Source organism: Parambassis ranga, chromosome 9 (assembly GCF_900634625.1).
Source record: "Parambassis ranga chromosome 9, fParRan2.1, whole genome shotgun sequence".
Classification (NCBI taxonomy): Eukaryota; Metazoa; Chordata; class Actinopteri; family Ambassidae; genus Parambassis; species Parambassis ranga.
This window is the reverse complement of record NC_041030.1, coordinates 22508681-22530884: the sequence shown is the minus strand read 5'-3', so window position 1 is coordinate 22530884 and position 22204 is coordinate 22508681. Positions and strand designations below refer to the sequence as shown.

Below are 22204 nucleotides of genomic sequence, written 5' to 3'. Positions count from 1 at the left end.
TTTGATGGACAGGTGGAGGCGGGGCATCAGTGGTACTTGCAGGTCATCTACGTCATCAGCCCGGAGTCACGGTCCAGCCCCAGGATTCAGCGCTCTGTGACCTATGAACTGAGCCGTTCTAAGCGCGACCTGGTGGATCGTAGCGGCCGGCTGACGCTCGACGAGTCGCTCATCTACGACAACGAGGGCGATCAGGTGAAGAACGGCACCAACATGAAGTCGCTCCGCCTGGAGGTGGGGCCCTCGGGCACCTTTAACGCACACGTGGGCAGCTCTGTGGGCGGGGGCGTGGCCGCCGTCACCCTGCTGGTCCTGGTCCTGCTGGCGGCCTGCTTCCTGTTTCGCCGCTGCCGACAGTCGGCCAAGAAGAGCAAGAAGCCGCCGAAAGCCTACGAGGAGTATCCGCTCAACACGAAGGTGGAGGTGTGCATGGACAAGTGTGTGGAGAAGAACTTCAGCACCAAACACTGCACGGTGAGAAACGTCAACGTCCTGAACCGCAACCAGGAGCCCAAGACCAAGGTCAAACAGGTCAACCTGCAGGTCAAGGTCCACAACAACCTCAGCGACGGCACGGAGGTCTGAACCACCACCGGGGGTGGGGGTGGGGGCGGTAACAAATACAGAAAGGTATTTTCTAAAGGAGAGTTTGTACTTAACGAGCGAGCTTTGTTATTGTATTTTTATACCACTTTAAAAAGGGAAGAGCGACACGCAGGCGACCCTCAGGAACCCACGCAGTCATCCAGCCGTGCTCGCTCTGACGCTGCTGATGATTCACGCCGTCAGACGTCACTCAGCGACTCGGCGCAGCAGCTCAGCACGAAGCGTTTTCAGCTGAATGACTGTAAACACCATCAATGAATGAAAGCTTTCCAAGTGCAATTACGCCATTTCCTCTGTTGTATTTTCTCCCATGAGCAGTTTCAAATGGAGCCTTACGTCTGTACTGAACTCTGACAGCTGCCAGTTCAAAGTGCCATGAAGTATTCTTCCTCATCGTTTTCTGTTATTGAGCGTGGAGCCTTACTGCTGTCCTCATCGGTTTTATAGCTGTGTGTCTGCCTGCCTTCGATTTGCCCAAAGACACTGAATCCCTCACTTTCTCCCTCCCTGTAGATCAGATGTATTTTTCCTTCTTATTATGCATTATTATGTTACCCTCCACTGTGATGTATTATGTTACAGCTAAGCTACCCGTCATGTTACTGTTATTTTGTTGAAAGTGTCTGACACTGGATAAAGAGCACTGCTAAAGAATGATAATAATGATCTCACCTCATGTCGTCTTCACACTGTGTGCCTATCGAACTACACGGGAAAGGGGAAATAACATTATATTTTTGGTGCTATCATTTGTGAAAGAACAGTGATATCAGTATGATGCCTGTATGTGGTGCCTTTTTTAGTAATAAAAGTGTTAAATCCAACAAGATGTCTGTGCTGTCTTCCTGTGCTGTAACCTTCTGAGTCTGAGTCAGAGGAGACCTGCTTGTAGCCCAGGAGGAAGGGCACAGGTACCCTCCTCTTCGCTTTCGCCCTGCCACCGAGCAGGCAGGGCCGAGGAAGCCGTCATCTGACTCAGTCTGGGAGACCTGTGTCATCCAAACTGGACTCTAGGGACGGTCCCACCTCGTCTCCGAGCGGCCTCTGGGTCTGGAATCATGGTGTCAGTAAGCCTTTTATTTCAGCAGCAGGGGGCGCTGCTGCTACTCCAGCCAGATGTTTGATCAGGAGTTCATAGACATAGATTGTATTTAATTTATTCAAGTGTTATTTTATTTTATTTTTAGGTGTGACATTATTATTTTGTCTTTTTTTAGTTTATTTGTATTATTTTCATCTTACCTTAATTTTTAATTTAATTGAATTAATTGTATGTAGTGTAATGCTATTTTATTCAAATGTTAATTCATTATTTTCTTTCATTGTTCATTGCATTTTAAATAATAATCGATCGTTCTTATTTTCCTGATCATTTCCCCTGATCATGGGATCAATAAGGAATGATTCATTTATCATTTTATTTGATTTCCTTGGTGTATTTTCAGTCCCGGAAGTAATGCGTGTTTCACGCAGACGCTGCGTTGTGTACGTTTCTGACGCTAACTAGCGTCAGCCGCTCCTCCCTCACTGCGGCTGCGCGGTCTGTGGCGTCATTAACGTGCTCTCAGCTCGTTCGCAGCTTTTCAACGTGAAGCTGGTGGCGTCTGTGACGTCACAGCAAGACTCTTGACATTTGACTTTTAACTTGGCTCCAAGAAGTTTGGTTTCCACGAGCTTCACGCGTCTCTGCGGGATTTCTCTCCACCACAGGTGGGGACATGAGACACGGGACACGGGACGTTTGGACACGGCACACTGACCCGGTCCAAACTCCACAGAGGAGCTGGAGCTCGCTGAAAGGTTAGTGCGGCCTTTAATGCTACGTTAGCCGCTAATGCTAACAACACGCTGCTTAGGTGTTGTCAGGTGTGTTAGCTTGTTAGGCTAATTTATTTTTGTTTGAAATGATGTAAACATAAAGTCCTCCAGCAACCAGGACCAGGTCCAAATCATAAACTACTGCACTGAGACAGAGCATGCTGGGTAATAATATAAAACAGTTTTTAAATTTTAAATCTTTATTGTAATGATGTGAAAACACTGATGGGTTCAACAACAGACCAGACTGGCTCCTGGTCACTAACAGAAAGGGTTAATGTATGACGGTAAAGCTGTGTGATGTTGTGTAGACGTGCAGCTTGTGTGTTTGGTTTGCATCATGCAGAGCTGCAGTAAAAGAGAGGAGCTCTCACTCAGTGACTTAAAGCTGGGCTGCAGATTTTTACTGACGTGTTTAAACCAAACCTATAAGGGCTTTTCTTACACGTTAAGTATTACTGCTCTGCATCGGAAGGTTTAAGGTTAATTTAATCATCAGGTTGACCTGATTTTCTGATTTATTTTTTTAGTCTGATCTACAAACAAACAAGTAAACAAACAGTAAGACAGCTGTGTTTCATATCATTTAACTCTTGGGTTTTCTTGGCTGCTGAATTTGATTTTTTTAATGTATTTTGATTTGAAGAACCTGGTAGCTTGGTCATGTTTTGTGTCGTGATGGTGTCACAGTGATCTCTTGGAGTCTGATGTTATTATTTGGCCAGAGGGTGAAACATTACAGTCAGTCTGTGTTCTTACTCTCACCTCTGGTCATGATCTCTGGTAGTGACTGAAAGAATGAGGTCACGAATACAAGCAGCAGAGATGAGTTTCCTTCGAGGGGTGGCTGGGCGCTCCCTTACAGGGGGAGGAGCCTGTTGACTGAAACACGTGTTGATAACGGATGTGTGTCATCCAGACGAGCCTCCAGGACTGAAAGGATCTGATGTATGTGATTAACACACAGGTCTCTCTCACAGCAGCAGTGAGGAAGCAGATCTTAACTCCTGTACTGATCCTAACGAAGTGTAGAGGAAGCTGTGGACCCTGACTCTGACCTTTTGTTGACTCCTCCTGATGTGTTGCTAACAGCTTCCTGTGATGCAGGTCCTTAGAGGACGGGTCATTGTGGCTGTTTATGTGATTGTTCTGGGATCTTTGCTGGCTGTTTGTCTTCTGTCCTCCAGGATGGCTGCTCAGGGGGTCGGGCCGGACGACCTCCCTTCTCACAACGATTGCGTCCTGTGGCTGAGGGTTCTGACCTGGATGTGAACACTGACGACTGCTGGCTGACCGGAGTGAGACAGTCGACGTGACGCTGAAGGCTTGTGTCGCCACTACGAGATCATCGTTGGAACGACACCTAGCTGGAGGTCAGTTACATATTTTACATTTAATTTTTATTCATCTGCTCTGTTAATTTTATTTCATATCTTCTTGCTAAACATCATTTCAATTAGTCACGCTGATACTTTCACACTGGTGCCTATTTTATAATGTTTAGTCTTGATTTGAGCAATTATTTTTGAAATGTGATGAGATAAAATCAATGACCTGCGACCTCTGAAGGAGGACATGTTTGTATGTGTTGTAGGAGCAGGTGTTAGGTTAATGACTCATACTGCTGTGTATGTCTGGGGAAAGCCTGTGGTTATAGTACAGTTAGCTTTAGGACCATATGTGTACGTGTGTTTTTATCCAGTGGTGGACTGGAAAACAGGAAACACTGCCATCTTGTGGTCAAGAACCGGAACTGAAACTGAAGTTGAGCCTATGCTGTTGGAGAAAATGTTTTCTGATCAACTGGCTGAACTGTTGGACCATTGAAGTGTGTGTGTGTGTGTGTACTTCAGCATACAGCGCTGCTATATGCTGGATTGTTTTCATGCAGGGATGCAGAAGTAAGCCCGTCAGTGCATTTGATCTAGAGATATGACACTTTGCAGAACTTTACACCCAGCAATCATTACACTTTATTCAGCTTCAGTTGAAATCCATCAGCTTATTGGGTATTTTGTTGATTTGTGACATTTAGTAGCCCACAGAATGGAATTATATTGACTAGTAAATAGGCTTGTGCAAAATCGTATCGTGTGCAATTAATCGTCAGAAAAACTGTAATCGATTAATATTTGCCACTTATCGATTACGGCGATTAGTGCCTCGTCATGATGACGCATTTTTGTGTGCGGCGTAGTCTCACCATCACCCGCGCACATGTGAGCCCACAATAACAATAATGGTGGAAGGCAGTGGTGTTCAGTTAAATAATGCGGAGCAGCACGTTTCTAACATAAGTTCAGCGTCTGTCACCATAAGCCCGAGCACGAAGAAAGCGCAACGAGGACACAACACTACACTACAGCTGTATATAGTGCCGCCACATGCATTAGGTGAAGCGTGGAGCGTTGGTTGTTGCCATAGTAACTGAATTTTTGCTCGTATCAAAAGAATGAACTCCGATCTTTATTTACGGACTCCACAGCAACATAGGAAACATTACAACAGCGAAGTCTCCTCCAGCAGATGTTGGAAAGAATTCCACTCAGCCGAGAATCCGCGGTACGTTTAGTCATCGTGCTGCTTACGACCAAACGAAGCGCTGGAAGAACGTAACGTAGGTTGATTTGCACAGACACACATTTAAATGTGAAATTGTCCGGTTTGTTTATTTGTTTGTTTTTTCTGCTGCTGTTCTACAGTGTGAGTGAAAACATGCTCTAGTGTGGGACATATTCAGTCACAGGTTCATTCCACAGACACATTTTTTAACTTGAAATAATCACTGATGTGACTTTTCTGAACATATTTGTCCTGTTTAATGTTAATGTTGACATGCTGCTCTGTGACCTTAAGATAAGAACATTTGAAGGACAAAGTTCTTTAAATGTTTGCTTCATTATTATTTTGAAGCAGTTTGTGCCTCAATATTATCAATACATATTTCCATGGCTGGTTGGTGCCTAATCACCAGCTTAACCTGTTAGAATGAAGTAACTTGACTGATGATTTGTCGGTATCATGCTAGAACACTGTGCCAATTTAGAGTCAAAAACATGTCAGTGCAACTGTCATCAATTAATCGTCATATTAATCGTTATCGGCTAAATGCCACAATTAATCCTGATTAATTTTTTTGCCAATATCGCCCAACCCTACTAGTAAATGTGACCTCAGTGAAAGTATCGCTGATCAGTAGGTCAACTCCTTTTATACCTGTATTTCAGGTACATCAGAAGTTTGGGATCTTTTGGAATCTCCTTAACGATTTCATCGAAGTGTTGTAGCAGCTAATCATGTATCTAACAGACGCCTGAAGAGCATGTCATGTTCTTATGGAGGTAAAATGACCTCTGCTCTTCTACAGAAGTCATCGTCAGAGATGTTTTGATTTCTTCTGTGTGTTCTGGTCCATCGTTCAGACACCACCAGCAGTGATGTTAGGTGAGACTCATTGACCCCCAGGGTTTCTCTGGTCTCTTTGGATGCCACAGACTCACCGGACTCTGTCAGGTCTGCAGCATTACCGTCATTTTTAATCTCTCGCCATCTTTCCGTGGAGAGAGCCGAAGTAATTCACTGAAGGTCGCCACAAACTCCTCAGTGACACGTTTCCCTCTTCACTGTCCTCAGCAGTGATGCTGTAATAATCCTTATTAGACCAGTGCAGCTGATCAGACGTTCAGTGGTTGGATCAGGGCCTCCATTTCTCAAATAACAATGATAAACATGTGTTACTTCGTTGATATGCTGTCAGTATGAGTAATTGTCAGTGACTACTGTGGCAAATTTAATTTGTAGAGCAACATTCTAACGCATGCTTCACAGAAATACAACATGAGACTGTTGAGGGTTGTGTCTGTATTGTAAAAGAACACTGCAGTCCCACTGACAGCCAGCAGAGGTCAGCCTGACCCTGTTAACAGCTTCTAGTACTAGGCTGAATTCTAATCAATCATGTTGCGCTGTGGGTGGGACATTGCTGCTGTAGCTGTGCCACCAGAGCCAGAACTACACATTTTAAAATCTCATCAGCTTAAAAAATAGCCAATACACATACAAGACAGATTAAGACATAAGAAGTCAACACCTGCAACTGGGTTGACAGCAAAGCCCGGCCGCCTCGGTCCCTCAGGGTCCACACGCGCTGAGGTTTCCTCTGGTTGGAACCTTTGATGAATAATCCAAAGTGACCTGCTATCCAGGAAATCCTCAGGAGCCTACATCTGCTGGTGTCTCCTCCCTCATCACAGTCGGCTCCAGAGGTTTTGTTCCTCTGTCTGGTCTGAGGTGGACCTGGTGATCTTTTCTGGAAACTTCTGGTTTCCCAGTCAGCAGGATACCTGGGTCTGATCTTGTCCTGCTGCAGTTTTTCCCTGCCGTCATGATTCTGATGGATTGGACCCCTTTCATGGAGCTGGCGTTTCCTCCAGACCTGCCGTGAGCTCGGCCACTCTGTGATTGTTTAGCGTTAGCGTCGCTAGCTTCACAGAAAGGTGGAACAGATTTATAATGGAGCATCTGTTGGAGCCTGTAAACTAGTTCTTTAGATGTGATGGAAATCTGTTGGGGCCTTTAGTTGGAAACCTTTTCGGCGTCCTGTCTTGCTGCACACCTCACTCTGTGTTCATGTGTGTCCTTACACGTGATGATGGCATGCTAAATGAAGGCACAAAAAGTCATTATTTACACGGGGCTGATCGAGCCCGGCGCTCCCGATCCGCTGTGTGTCGTGTGTGTGTGCACGCTGAATTCCTGCAGCACTTCCTCCTCGCTGCCATCAACACTACACAGCTTTGTCTTTAATCACAATCCTGAGATGAATTTAAGAAGTGCTGAATTTAATTAAAAGCTAAAAGTAGCGTGTGTGTGTGTGTGTGTCATTGCTGTGAATGGACACCCTCATTTGTGTGTTTCTGATGTGTGGGAGTCATTAGTTGAAAAGCTTGTTTGCTTAATCCACAGGGAGCCGTTACATGTACAGGCCTCCATTTAAACAAAGAAATATGATTATTACATTATTATGATGGTTTGGTGAGCAGCTGTGTTGGCACAGAAGCAGCCATGATCACATTAAACACATTCTCACACACACACATTCCTGGATTCAACACTTCGTGCCACAGTTAGTAAATATGGTATTAATATATATATATATATATATATATATAGAAATGCTCAGGATCATAACAAGAAATGTTTATTTTACCGTTTAAATGCAGGCAGAGGAGCTCCACTAATGAGACGTTCTGCCTAATTGCTGCCATTACTGTGAATAACAGATTGTTCCTTGTGAACAGTAGAGATGCTGATGGAGGGGGCGGAGCCTGACACTGGGTTTAAACATGCTGTTGTTCAGGTGTATTCATGCTGCTAAGTAATGACAGCCTCCTATTGCTCGATGGTCGCCATCTTGGCTACAGAGCAGAAGAGTGGGGGCCACCCATCAACCCAGTGCAGCTGATGCCGAGCGGCTGAGCTGCGGATGGCAGCCATCGGTGTGTTCTTTGGCTTCGGTCGATGATGTCACAGCAGCTGGCGCTGCCTTCACAGGTTAGCAGGTGATGTTCCTTTTGTTCGGCTCCTTTGTGAAGCAGCTGGATTCTAATGTGGATCTGGTGTCCAGCCTCCAGACTGAGTGTTTGTGATAGAACCACGGGTGGTTCTGACCAGTCAGCAGGCTGCAAGGAAGAGTGGGACTTGACTGGATGTGTTTCAGGTCTGTTCAGATGTTTGTATACAGCAGCAGCTGAGCTTGTGTGAAGCTTTAAAATGAAACATTGGACCACAGATGTGCCGCAGTGATGCCGTCCCCCCTCCTGCTGCAGCATCATTCTGACATTTTCTGACAGCGTCCTCCTGTAATGGAGTTCAGTGTTTTGTGCGTCAGTTGCCAGTGAGGACGCAGTATTAGCAGTGCAGACTCAGACTGTAAAGGCTAATTGCCCCTGGCACCAGGCAGGCCTTCCCCATAATGAACCATGTGCCTGAGGTTAATTCGATTTGGACGGTGGCACTGGCAGGTCACAGCGTTTCTCTGAGCTGTTTGCAAAGAAAAGAGGTCTGAGAGTGAATTTATGAACATATGAATGATGTATTAGCACATGAATTATAGATGAACTTGTTGGCCTGTGAACAGTGTCGACTGGAATCGACCAGGACTCGATATGTTCTGCTGTTTCTGTGCCCTGAATGTTCACACAGCTGCTCTCAGACTATAGAGCACATATATAACGACGGACCCTGTCGCTGCCAAATAGATTTTATGGGACCACGAGCTAACTATTGAGCACTTCATCCATATTATCTAATGCTGCTACAGGCCATGCATTTATGGATGCAGATAATCATCTTTGGACATGCCTCGAGCATAAATCCCAGCCTGAAAACTGGAAGAAGAGCGAAATGTCTTCATAAATTTAATATTAAGATGCTGACGAACACGCGTTACTTTTGTGGCTTATCAAGTTTCAAGGCCAATTATTGTCACAAAGCATCTTGGTTTAAATTTGTTGTGCAGAAAATTCTGACACTGAAGCAGCTTGAACCCTCAGAAACCCACGTTCAGAGGGACGATGTGGTGGTTTTAGCTCCTCTGCCGCCTGGCTCCCTGCTCCGCGGCGACCTTTCCGTGTGAACTCCGGTTATAAAAGCTGCAGGAAAATTAGGTCACCTTCGTGTTGTTCCTTCAGCACCTCCCTGTAACCTTTATTTGAGCTGATGCAAGAGCAGCGTTCACTGCTGTAGATCATCCCTCCAGAGGAGAAGCTCAGCTCTAATGAATTACACACACTCTGCTGGCGGCTGTACAGTCCTTTCACACAGTCATTTGTCTTCTCACAGACTGTAGCAGAAACACTCTTTGTTTCAGCTTCAGCTGGTGGAAGCTGCCGCCATCCTAAAGACGAGGCAGTGTAGACAGACGGCTTCCTGATAGACACTCTCTGCCTTCTGCTGTGGGGGGTCTCTCTCTCGGGTTGTGCGCAGCATGATTTGTTTATTAAAACACACACGCTGCAGTCTCCTGGCTCTGATGTGAGTTATTCGTCGCTGCAGAGAACTTACACCGAGAGATATGTGTGTTTACAGCGGTCACTCTCTTTGGAAAGTATTTCAACTTGGCGTCATTTTTTTAAACATCTCTGATGTATTTCAAAGTGAAGAAAGCTAAAAAAACATTCACCATTTAACAGACAGAAACACCTGGTCCTCATGGACTTCAGCATCAGTAGCCATCAGACAGTAGGTGGATGTTTCAGTCCTTGATAACAGAACGTGTCCATGTTTCTCTTGCTGCATGTGTTCATGGGGCCTTGATGTGACGGCAACCACAGGCCGGAGCAGGTTACCTGTGTTCAGTGTGATGTAAGACGGACCACAACGGTAGCTTTTATTGCCATGATCCGACCGTGTCAGGTGATTCATGTGATGTCATCACTGAAGCTGGAAAAGGATTTCTTCAGTATGCATATTGGTCAATACATTGAACTGTGCTCCAGCTGTTATCCCATGTGTTGTGCTGCTGCAGTCTTTACAGTACTTTTTATACTAAATGGACACCAGCTCCACGGCAACACCACCCACCCATACATCTGTCCTTTTAACCTGGTTTGTTCTGTGGGGGCTGGAACCTGGATCCCAGCTGGGCAGGTCGCCGGTCTATCGCAGGGCTGCCATGGTAACACATCAGTTTAAATATCAAAATGGCGGTGCTGTTATGTAAGAGTCATGTACTGAGTGTGCTGCGTGAAGCGGCTCATTGTCGCTCTGTGAACCATGTTCCTCTGTGATGTGTGGGTTATTTGAGTCTTGCCTCTATAACATGTTTGTGTTTTGTCAGACGTTGTTTTTCTCCGTCTCTCCATGCTGCAGACCCTCAGGTCTTCAGATTGCTCTGTAGCAGACTAGACATCACCGTCAGGCACTCGGAGGCCTGGTCCCATCGCCCGGCCTGCTGGTCAGTGGAGATGGCGTGTTGACTTGATGCGTTGATGATGCATGGTGGAGGTGCGTGTAGCTGTGTTCATGTGAGCTCATCACCACATGTCACGTTCCGTGCTCCGTCCTCGGCCTCATGAGTCGGGCAGATGTAGCACCTTCGACCCCTGACCTAAAAATAAAAGCAAACACAGCTGTTAGCATGGCGGCTAACAGACTTCCTGCCCACCACGCTGCTTGCCATATGTTAACTAAAAAACAAATGTTGTCTGAATGGCGTCTCTGTTCCTCACCAGCAGCCTGCGAGGGGAAGATGTTCTGGCTGTGACCCCTCCGGTTCCCTCTGATACAAATGTCACACGACATGTTTTGGTTTGTTGTGGCGAATCAGCAGACGGCGCAGCCTGACGCATGCTGTTACAGAGCCTGATTTATGGTGCCTCAATGATGTGATGAGTGAGTCTTAGAGTTTCAGGAAATGTAGCTTGACTTAAAATCACCACTCCTGGCCTCTCTCCCTGTTCACTGTCTACAGGCAGAGCAGGAGCCTGGTCCGCATTGCTGGCAGTAATTCAGAGTAATTCAGGTATCAGCGCAGCCAACAGTCCGGTTTGGGGAAAACAGGATTGCAGCCCCTGCTTTTTTGCACATGATGGTCCTGGCCCCATCATGCTGGGATTTCACTGGAGCAGTTTTTTAGCCAAGTGAAATGCAGCAGAGCTGAGAATCAGCACTTCTAAAGTGGGGGGGCCATGGTCCAAAGCCAGAAAGAGATGGAATGGCTTCTCAGGATGAGACTGACACACTGACGAAGCTCGTCCCCTCACAGCAGGAGGGAAATAAGCCCTGAAAGGGTTAATGAGTGTCAGAGTGAGAGCTCGTTCAGTCCACGGTTTTAATCATTAATTATCATCTTCTAGTGTCGGTGTCACGCTGCCACTGATTGGTCCTGTTGTACTTAATTGTATTTAATTGTAACTTGATACCTCTGGCACAAGATTAATAAAGTCTTATCTTAATCACAGTTCGTTAATGATTACCCTTTAATCATTAAACAGCTTCCTGTTGTGTCATGTGACACAGAATTTGAAATGCTCCTCCTTCATGCTTCATCTCTCCGCTGGTAGCTGCTCTCCCAGTCAAAAGAATCAGCTCTCCCTATTCGTGTGTGTGTGTGTGTGTGTGTGTGTGAGCACGTGGGCGGGCGTGAAGGGTCTCTGTGGAGATGGAAAGTTGCTTCCTGTGAATTGGCTCCCAGACGTGATGGGGGAGGGGCTTCCTCCATGGATGGAGATGAAGGATGGAGGCTAACAGTGAGCAGGAATCTGAGGAAGAGAGCAGAGAAAAGCAATCAAGGAAGGAATGAACAGATGTTTTAAAAACATAAAATGTAGATCATTGTGGAGAAAGGAACGGCAAAGTAAGACTTATTTTGCGGTGGAAACCCGTCCAGAGCCTGTCCCAGCTATCAGTGGGTAAGAAGCAGGTTCCCCCCTGGATGGGTCACCAGTCAGTCCCAGTCAGTCTGTGTTCATAGGGGCGGAGACTCACCTTGTTTGTAATAACAAACATTAACCTGCAGTTTATTTTTATGACAAACCCAGCTCCGATTGAAACGTAACATAATGTACTGCAAGTGAAAACAAAACGGCTCGCAGTGTCGGGCGCCCCTCCATATACCTCCATCCTCCCCCACCTGCCTCCCAACACGGACGTTTGCAGCGGTGTCAGTCCCATTGTTGAATGTTTCCTCAGCTTAACCATGTGTGGTGCCAGACTCCACAGTGATGGGTCCTCACTAACGTTCACTTCATCTGGTTATTCAGTGGTTCAGCTCATGGAAGAGCTGCTCTGCTGCTGTAACGTGGTGAAAGTGAGGTCGAAGGAAGGAAGTTAAAAATGTGTGTGTGTGTGTGTAAGAGAGTTAAGGAGGAAGAAGGAACACATTTCATGCATGAAAGAAAAAGAGGAGGGAGGACTGAGAGTGTGTGAGAGAGAGAGAGAGAGAGAGAGCCGGGGGAGGAGAGGAAGGCAGCAGTGGCAGCGCTGCATCATCACTGTACAGCCACTACAGCAGAGAGGCAGTTCACTGTCTGCCTTCCCTCATCTCTCTCACACACACAGACACACACACTGAGTGGAAGCCAGCCAACCTCACAAGAAGGCATCGGTGCTGATCCATCACCTCTGAACTCGGACGCTGTGTGTGGACGAGCTTTCTGCTGCTGCTCTTTGTTTGGAGGAATTTTGACACAGTGTTTGTTCTCTTCCCTGCCGCTTAAAGAGACCCGGTGCGTCGCTGTGTGTTCGGGGGTGGCTGCGTGCTGGAGCAGGGTGCTTGCCTCAGGATTTGTAGTGGAAGGAGGGGGGGGGGGTATGATAAACAGCTGTGAGGGGAGGACTGCAGTATCAGACTGCCATCTCTGCTTCCACAGGGGGGACTTTTCTGCCTCTTGAGGTTGCACACATGCAGATACCTCACAGCCAGCAGCAGCAGAGCCTGACTGCATTCTGCAGGCACCGATGGATTACTGCTGCCGTAAGGACAGGCTCCCGCTGAGCGAGGAAAGATGCTGATTTAAGAGAAAGAGGACGCACGCTTTGTTTTTAGAACAGCAGACCGGGCGAGCAGCTTCAGGACACACTGGGATGATGGCTGTGAGGAGCTGAAACGCCCACTTCTCCTCTCCTCTCTGGTCTAAACATGAACTCTTCCTTGGATGTGAACCAAAGCGGCTTTCCCCCGTTCTGCCTGCTGGGTGCTGTGGGTTATTCCCGCAGCCTGGAAACCTGCGTGCTGGAGGTGGTGGTCATCCTCTTCCTCACTGTGCTGATCATCGCTGGCAACCTGGTGGTGATCTTCGTCTTCCACTGTGCTCCGCTGCTGCACCACCACACCACCAGCCACTTCATCCAGACCATGGCCTACGCCGACCTGCTGGTGGGGGTCAGCTGCCTGGTGCCCTCGCTCTTCCTCCTTCACTACCTCGACAGCCTGGACGAAGAGCTGACCTGCAAGGTGTTTGGCTACATGGTGTCTGTGCTGAAGAGCGTCTCCATGGCCTCTCTGGCATGCATCAGCGTGGACCGGTACATCGCCATCACGCGCCCGCTGTCGTACGCCACGCTGGTGACGCCGTGCCGGCTGAGGGTGTGCATCGTCCTCATCTGGGTGTACTCTGCTCTGATTTTCCTGCCGTCCTTCTTCGGCTGGGGCAAGCCGGGTTATCACGGGGACATTTTTCAGTGGTGCGCAGACTCCTGGAAGACCAACCCTGGGTTCAGCACCTTCATCGTGGCGCTGCTCTATGCACCAGCCGCGCTCACCGTCTGCTTCACCTACGGAAGTATATTCCGGATCTGCCGCCAACACACCAGGGAGATCACCCAGCGCCACGCTCGCTTCAGCTCGCAGGTGGAGGGCGACAAAAGCGAGCGGGGGGAGCGGTGTGAGGGCTGCCCAGACAAACGCTACGCCATGGTGCTGTTCCGCATCACCAGTGTCTTCTACGTGCTGTGGATGCCGTACATCCTCTACTTCCTCCTGGAGAGTGCTGGGCTGTATCACCACAAGGTGGCGTCCTTCCTGACAACGTGGTTGGCGATCAGCAACAGTTTCTGCAACTGTCTCATCTACAGCCTCTCCAACAGCGTCTTCCGGAAAGGTCTGGGCCGCCTCTTCAGCCCATTGGTTCCTACCTGCCTCGGCTGCACGGACTCCAAAAAGGCTCTGGCGCCGGTCAGCCTCCGACCAGACCCTCGCTGCCAAGTCTGACACTTGACTTCCATGGATTTGTTCCGGTTACTTCAGACGCAGCGACCTCATGTGTGTGCGTTGTAAGACACAGGTCTTTTTGGTCCTGCAGCGGACTGCGTCTTGGACCCTGCAGAGCGCACAGAGAGGTGCCTGTGCAGACGCCTGTCGGCCCTGTCTGGGGCTGATGTGTGATGCTGCTCTTTAATGGCTGCAGGGAGTAAAGACTGTTGAAGGTGGACTGTGGGAATAAGATTCAGAGGGTTTAATAAGCACTTCTGCCCGCACTGATCCCCCCAGATGCAAAAAAAAAAGGAAGCCCGGTGTAACCCGTGCTGCCTCCTTCACTGCAATGCAAAAAATGTTTCCGACCTTTTTGAGCCTGACTGAAAAACCTGCAGATTGTTTTGGTTCCTTCAGGGTTTAGATTTAGTTGTGGCAAAAAAATGTGAAACACTTGAAACAGACTACTGATCTCTGTCCCCTCAGAAACTCCAGAAACTAATGAGCTAATGAGCGTGTAGAAGATGTTCTGATAATCAGCCTTTGTGAGGGTGGAATGTGAAACCTGTGGGCTTTAGATCAGCCACTCTGGATTCTGAGTGTTAGCAGGAAGCTTCACGTATGTTTACACAGCAGCGAGCTTCACATGAAGAATGAGCTCTGCTTCTTTCTGACCGGGAGCTTTTTTCTGCCAGCAGACAGCGGCGCGTCCCCGTCAGAGACAGTAAATTGTATTTATTTGCAGAGATTTATCCGTGCTGTGTTTTATCCTCAGGTTTATCAGCAGCTCCTTGTTACGCCTCGAGCCGTTTGCCTTTGATCTCAGCTGAAACAGTACATGACTCTTAAATCACATGCCACGTAGTGCTGTAAGATAATCACCTCATGACTCGTAGTGCTGCCGGTGTCAGAGTGAGCAATCTGCTGTCCGCTGGGATCCTTAATGGCCTTGATGCAAAGACTCATTGTAATCTGTATGTATGATGCTTCTGTCTCTGTCTTAGCCTGTAGCCGCTGATATAAGACTAACGTACGTGCACACTCCATGTTTCTGGCTCCTATCCATTAAGCATGAAGTCTGAAGGTCAGGAGGCCCTGAGGTCAGGACAGACCAGACCACATCAAAGTGTGAAGATCGTTTCTTTGAGCTGTTGAATACGTTGATTGATTAATCGTGGACAATCAATAATGCAAACGATCATCAGCTGACTGCAGAGATTTACACCTTTACAGCTAAACACAGGCTGCATTGTTGGTCACACAGTGTGACTGTTCTGAGTGTCAGAGTGCTTCATGAGTAAAGATGTCGGAGAGCTTTCCTGACAGCCGTGTGATTTTTCATGTGAATACACGTAGAGTATGAAATGTGGACGGGGGGCTAACAGGGGGCCTTTGGCCCCGGATTTATAGCCCCGGGGTCAGGATGAAAGTGAAGCTGTGGATCTGTTTTAATTTATTTTTCAAACTTTTATTTATTAACCATATTGAGAAGAGAATAATGACACAGTTCATCATGTGGAGTTTAGAACAGCTTTCTGGGAGCGTCTTGCTCCTGAGTTTGTGTTTCAGTCGGAATGTGCCTCACATGTTGCTTGCTTGGGCTCCTGTGACCCAGTGATGTGATTTTTTTTTAAATGATATTAAATAATAGATAAAACACAGAGTTTGGTCAAAAACTACGTTTGTATCGTATATACAATATGAAAGCCGCATGCCGCTGTGCAGTGAGCTCCAGAGCCGAGCCGTGGCTGCACTCTTGTTGTGACTTGTACTGTATCCGACTCATGAGACTTCACATTAATAATCAGTGCTGTAAATGAAGCAGATTTGGCCTAAAGGCTGAACCTCCCCCCATCCTGTGTGCCTAAAAACAAACCCAGAGCTTTGAGGTCAGAGGTCAGACTGAAGGTTTCTCTGCTGTTCTGGAGCCTGTTGCCCTGGCTGTGTTCTATGTATCAACCGTTTTCTATGTAACGTGTATGAAAATGTGATTTCCTGCACAATGTTTGATGCTTTGTCGTTGATGCCCCCCCTGCATGGCTCTGGCTCTGGCTCTGGCTCAGGCTGGACGGACCTTTCCGTCTCATGACTGCTCCTTCTCTCTTCGTCTTCACTCCCTTTGTGTAACACAGACGACTTGCTGTGTCTGTTATGAGCTCCTGTTTGCTTAGCGTCCTGCCTGTGATCCTCCGCTGTCCGGACTACATCACACAAATCTGCAAAAAGTGAAAATCGTCCGACGTTCTGCAGTCGGTTTGACGTCAACAAATCAATACAAACAAACTCCAAGTCAAAGGGCTGTCGGTGTAACTGTGGTTGGTCGCTCTTCAGCATGTGGTCTGAACCTGCTGCAGATGATGTAAATACTGAGGTGTGTTTGATTAAATTGAGATGTTTGATTAAACAGTGTCATGGACTCATTTGGTGCCTGCACCATCAAACTGATGAAGGAAGTTCATTTCTACATTTTACAACAAAGACACTTCTCTTGTTTTGGACTTTTGAGTCCATATTTCTTCACAAAGACGACAAACCTCAGCTCCCTGCTGCCCTGCAGATCCTCAGCAGCTAGTTGTGCGTCACTGATTTGTTGCGTCAGCTTGTTAATCGGTGGAAAACGTCTTGTTCTGTGAAAGAAAGGAGCGGTGGAGGTCGGTGGTTCTGGATGAGTCCAGACAGAGTTCAGTTTGTGACGTGACGTCTGCGTGTCGGCCTGTCCCCGCTCTGTCCCTCTCCAGCCTTCATTTGACTCACATGATGCCGTGTCTGTGCCGAGGGACTGTTGCTGCTGCGCTCACATGATGAGTCCGTTTGTGTTTGATACGATTGATTGGGCTCACATGAAAGTTATTGATCAGGAGAGAGTTCTGTAAAATGTGGAATTGTTCTGGACAGACATCAGCAGATTAAAAACCCTGACGACAGCCCTGACCGTCTGTTTCTCTGAGTTCTGGACCTCCCTACTTGAAAACCCTGTGCCCCCTTCTTGTGGAGCTGGTTGTGTGGCACTCATGTAAACCAGGAAGCCTTCCGTCTCACAGCTTTGATCCTGATTCAGAACATGCTATGTCAGAGTTTATGTTTTTATTTTCCTGTGGGAAAATCCTGCTTCTGTAGGACTCGGACCGTGGTCACAGAGCCCACCCCCCCAGGGGACATTCCTTATCACAGAGGCCAACAGTGCCAAATTTGGACCCGGGCTGGGAGCGGGGTGGAGGGTGAGTTTAATGTGTTTAGCTTGGAGCAGTCCTCCATCCACACACTCTCAGTTCCAGCATGAGACAGACAGATGCCAAAAATACAAACTGTTGTGCAGCTCGCTGTCTCTGCAAAGCAAGCAGCAGCCTGCAGGTCTGAGACGTGGAGCTCATGAAGCAGTGTGAAATCTGCAGTTCCCCCTGCCGCCTCTAGGGGGTCTGGATCCAAAATGTGAAAGCTGGTCTCTCAGGTTGATAATTGGTTGATTATACGTCTGATCATAGGACCAATGCCATGTTCACCCATGACTCCAGGGTCCAGCTCCCCCTAACAACCTCTTACAGTCATGGGTGGATGTGGCGTAGAAGATTACTGGTTACAGACAGGGAAAGGGGTTCAGGTAAAGACCACCTTAAAACACAAATTCATAACATTAAACCCATTTAAACCGGACCAGACACAGGTTCTGTTTTAGGACTGACAGCACAGTCAGAGTCTACATGTAAAACCTGTTGGACATCCGGCTCAGAACTCTCTGCTTCATCACTGTGATCTGAAAAAACGCTTTACCTAACAAGCTCCAGGTGTGTCGTGTCTTGGTGTTGTGGTCCTTGTCTGTCTGCTGTTCCTGCTGTTGTAACTGTGTTTGACAGAGACGCCCTGTCAGATTTTTCACATTCAGCAGCTGCTGCTGGCTCAAACGAGGCGTGTTAACATCTCTGAGACCATTTTAGGAAAACTGCAGGCCGAAAGTTCATGTGTCTGAGAAAACATCCCAAACATCTGAGTGTTCTGACGGCTCTTAATCACATCCTGATGGCAGCTGTAAAGTAACGGAGTGCTACCCGTCACACGCCTGCGTCTTATCAAGGTCAGATCTGCTGCGCGTTGGCTTTCCAGGAACAAACACACAGTTCGGGTGGATGGCTGGAGGCCGACACATTTTTCACCGTATCTGCTTTCTAGTAAAAGCTCCAGAGTTCGTCGAGTTTTTAAGCTGAAGGAGAAGAATGTGCTGGAAACACAAACACGGAGGATAAACATCAGCTCAGTGTGTAATGATTAAACATCACTTTAATGATCGTTACAGAAAGCTGCAGAGACCCAGACGTCCTGAAGCTACATGCTAACTGAGACAAACTGATCCTCTTATAGAGAAGCTGTTATTACTCTGTCAGATGGACAAACGGTCCACAACCGCCAGGGCTTCTGCCGCCATCTTGGCAGCACGTGACTCTGATGGCTAAGCTGTCATCCATATTAATGCAGAACTTCAGGTCTTATTGTGTGAAAATAAAAGCACCAGAACGTGTGTGGATGAGCTGATAACATACTGAGCCACGTTACAAACACTGTAAATGAACAGCCGCGGCGAGCTGGGAGCCAGAAATAAGCAGCACAGCTGCCCTGTAAGGGATCCTCCACAGCTCATAATGAGTCTTTTCATCACATTCCTGCTGCCCGGCTCGACAAATGAGATTGTTGTGCGGCTTTGGCAGCGGCAGGCTGCAGCTGTCACGTTAATGAAGCTGCTTTCACTTTGAGTTGATTTGAATAAATGTTGTAATAACAGTCGGCAGCGTCCACGCCGCTCTGCTCCTGAACGCAGCGCGGCGTTTGTTTTCCTTCGCCGGCAGCACGGCGGCCTCTCTGCCAGCAACACTTCATCGTTTGTGTCCTGTCATTCTGAGAGGGTCCAAAATGCACTCGAAGCCAACTCAAATATTTTGATTTGATTATCTCAGTGCAGTGGAGAGGTGGTGCCTGAAGTGCCTGGAAGCACACCGATGGATGCCGACAGTAAAGAGCAGCTGCACGTGGAAGATGGAGGACGTGTTGTTGAACTGCTGCACGCAGACACACAACACGGTCAGCTGCAGCCTCCTCATCACCTGCAGGATCTGCTGACCAATCACATGCTCTCAGCTCCACTCCACCTGCTCAGGTCCAGGAGCTGACTCGGCAGTTTCCTCTGTTGACCCTGCATGATGGGACGTGCGGCCTGAAGGCTCCATCACACACAGACCGTGGGAAAATCCCGGGAATGAAGAAAGGACGGAGGGAGGACTGACATGAGACCCGCCGTCCACCGCCGTCCACCTGACAGCGCTGTCAGAGTGATGCTGAGTGACAGCATGCTCAGCTTTTATCCTGATGACGTGCACCTTGTATGTGTTACTAGCAGGATAATTAGGACTGTGTGTAAGAGTTTGAAGAATGTGGATATAATCAAGCTGACCTGCTGTAGAACTGTGACCCGTCCGCGGCCTCAGGAAACCATCCAGCTGCTGCATCCTCATGCTTTTCTTGTGTCAGTCTTTAGTTGTCTGACCTCATCCAGTACTTCCTGTAGGCCAGTTCGGACATAAAATGGAAGGATTTCCTGATCCGCTCCACACCTTGAAGCCAGCTCCTTATTGGTCATTGTTACCTTCAGAGTTCCTTTAGATAAGTGTGTCGATAAAGCTTCATCTTGACCGTCCTCAGTGTCTGTCTTCACAGCAGCTTGTGACACATGTCCTGAAAGATGTCCAAATATGTCACCAAGTCTCAAAGTAGTAGTAGTAGTAGTAGTAGTAGGCCAGAACGCCTTAGTTCTGATGAAGGACTAGTTCGGATGCTGGCTGACAGAAAGGTCACGCAGCTTCTTCTGTAACTGTAAAGCTGTGTGAGCGGACCTTATGGCAGAAACTATTCAGAAGAAACCAAAGGGGAGAAATATCAGATCGACTCCTTGGTGAGAGCAACGAAGACAACAGCAGCAGACTGACGGTGATGAGTCCTGGCTGTGGTTGGGTTGTTAGTGAAGGTGTCCACTCAGTTATGTTCATAACACAAATGTTATTAAGGTTATGGAGCAGTTTTCCCATGAATGGTCAGGGGTCAGGTGACCCTGAGGTCAGGACAGACGAGTTCTTCCACATCAAACTGTGAAGGTCATTTCTTTGAGCGGTTTCTGTCACGATGAGTCCAGCACGTCTGGAGACAGGAAGGTCTTCAGGACATTTTCCATCAAATGCAATCAGCATTCACTGATTGATTAATCATCAATGATCGCAGCAGCACACAGTGTGTGTGTGTGTTGTGCTGAAAGCCCGGCGCTGAGTATGCATCTGTCACTCAAGGTGGTCACGCCCTTATTTAGGCAGAGCTGCACTTCCTGTCAGTTGTGTGCTGGCTGTATGTTTCTGGTCCAACGTGTTGCTGATTTGTGATTTGTGTTGAATTTTTAATTCAGAGACTATTTGTTGGATTTAATCTGCAGAATGTCGGGATGTTTTCTGTGTGCGCTTCCCTCTGGGTTTCTCATGGGGGAGAGGCGGCCTCTGGCTCCTGCAGCACAATAAGGCCCAGTGTTGAGGGCAGAGACAGCAGCTCTGTTATCAGTCTGTCTCATGATCTGCAGGTGCAACAACAAAACAGCACAGCAGAGCCGCACTGAGGCTGCGCTGATCTCAATCTTCACATGTGACTCAGATTCCATCTTTTATGTCTTGAATTACAGCTGAAGAAATTCATTGGTCTGTGAAACCTCTGAGGATGATGGGAAAGGACCGGCACAAGCTGCAGTGGGACATCTTTAACATCATTAACCTCCTGTCACCAAACACACAGCAGAGCATCAGAAATGTGATGTAAACCTGCTCCTACAGGCACTAATGTTCCCTTGGAGCTGTCCTGCTGCATGTTTTGTATCAGACAGTGGAAGCCAGTGACAAAATACTTCATAGTGATTACCCCCTATTCTAAGAGACGGGCCAACAATGGGTCCCAGAACATTCAGAGGTCAGGTTCGTCCAATCAGCTGCAGCCAGGAAGCAGGGGGGAGGTGGACACAAGGCAGATCAGATGGACTTACTGAGAACAGAAGCATTTGCATAAAAACGTGACTCAAAAAATGCGTGTGTTTTCCCAGGATTCCTGGAGAAAAGTGCAGCCGCCATCACCACTCCAGGAAGCTGCGTGAGTTCAGAGAATCCTCGTGACGAGCATGCAGAGCGCCGTCTGACCGCAGTAAGGTACGAACAGTGTGTGGTGGCAGCAGCTGGTTCAGTCAGGGTTGGTGCTGACTGTCAGTTTGCTGCCATCTAGTGGTTAGCTGCAGAACTCTGGAGGGTTCTGTTTTTCCTCCTGGTTGTGCTCTTCCTTCCTGTTCCATCTCTGTTTGTGTGTCCTTTATTGGTGTGTCCTTCCTTCTTCTTGTCCTCAGCCGTGTCCTCTGACAGAAGAACAGAGGACAGTGACGGTCTGTTATAATCCAGCCTCATGTCAGAGCCCTGCAGGAGGGGGTGAGTGGACCAGCAGAGGCCGCTGTGGACACACAGACACACACTGACGAAACCTCAGATTCTGCTTTAACTGGTGCTCCTATAACAAAAAAATCAGAGCTTTGAATATGAGTTATATGTATTATCTACATTTTCTACGACACTTTAAAATGTGTGTTTGTGTGAACACAAAGAGAAGCTGTTTATTAGAATATGAGATGTCAGGCTGCTGCTGTTTAAAGCAGCACATTTCATTCTTTTTCATTATTTTTTTCAACAATACAAATAGTGACATCAGCAGCACTCAGCTGCCACCATTCTCTAACATTAGCCTCAGTTAATCAGTCTATGAATTCACGCTGTGACTGACGAACTGACGTGTGCGTGTGCACATGTTTGTCCTCACACACGGTGATGTCAATATTTCCTGCCGTGGGAGTGTCCTCCGTCCTCTGAGGTGTAAGAAGGTGAATAAAGTGTGTCAGCAGTCCGCCCGCCCGCCCGCCTGCTGATATAAGATGACAAACTGCCATCAGTGAGGGCGCCATGTGCGCACGTTGTGTAATCCAACACCTTCTGGCTTCGCTCTCACCGCTAAAAATACCAGCAGGATCTGGAC

At 47.7% G+C, this 22204-nt stretch overlaps 2 protein-coding genes and 1 long non-coding RNA gene across 6 annotated transcripts in view; all 3 read left to right on the top strand.

The window, feature by feature from the left end:
• The window catches only part of fras1 (Fraser extracellular matrix complex subunit 1), a 379111-nt gene extending 377681 nt beyond the window's left edge, over positions 1-1430 (top strand). For 3 of the 4 annotated variants that reach the window (XM_028415290.1, XM_028415287.1, XM_028415285.1), the window contains one exon: positions 13-585. In XM_028415290.1, the coding sequence (XP_028271091.1) occupies positions 13-585 (573 nt within the window). Of the gene's footprint in view, positions 1-12 lie in introns of all 4 variants that reach the window. The other variant, XM_028415283.1, reaches the window with a different exon arrangement.
• A 2267-nt stretch (positions 1431-3697) lies between these two features.
• LOC114441055 (uncharacterized) lies at positions 3698-21596 on the top strand. The gene is made up of 3 exons (XR_003671239.1): positions 3698-3797; positions 21234-21336; positions 21528-21596. It is a non-coding gene; the product is annotated as an uncharacterized LOC114441055 (long non-coding RNA).
• LOC114441054 (probable G-protein coupled receptor 21) lies at positions 13067-14188 on the top strand. Its single transcript, XM_028413805.1, has one exon. The coding sequence runs from the start codon at positions 13067-13069 to the stop codon at positions 14135-14137; it is 1071 nt and encodes a 356-aa protein (XP_028269606.1). The 3' UTR covers positions 14138-14188.
• Positions 21597-22204: the final 608 nt, after the last annotated feature.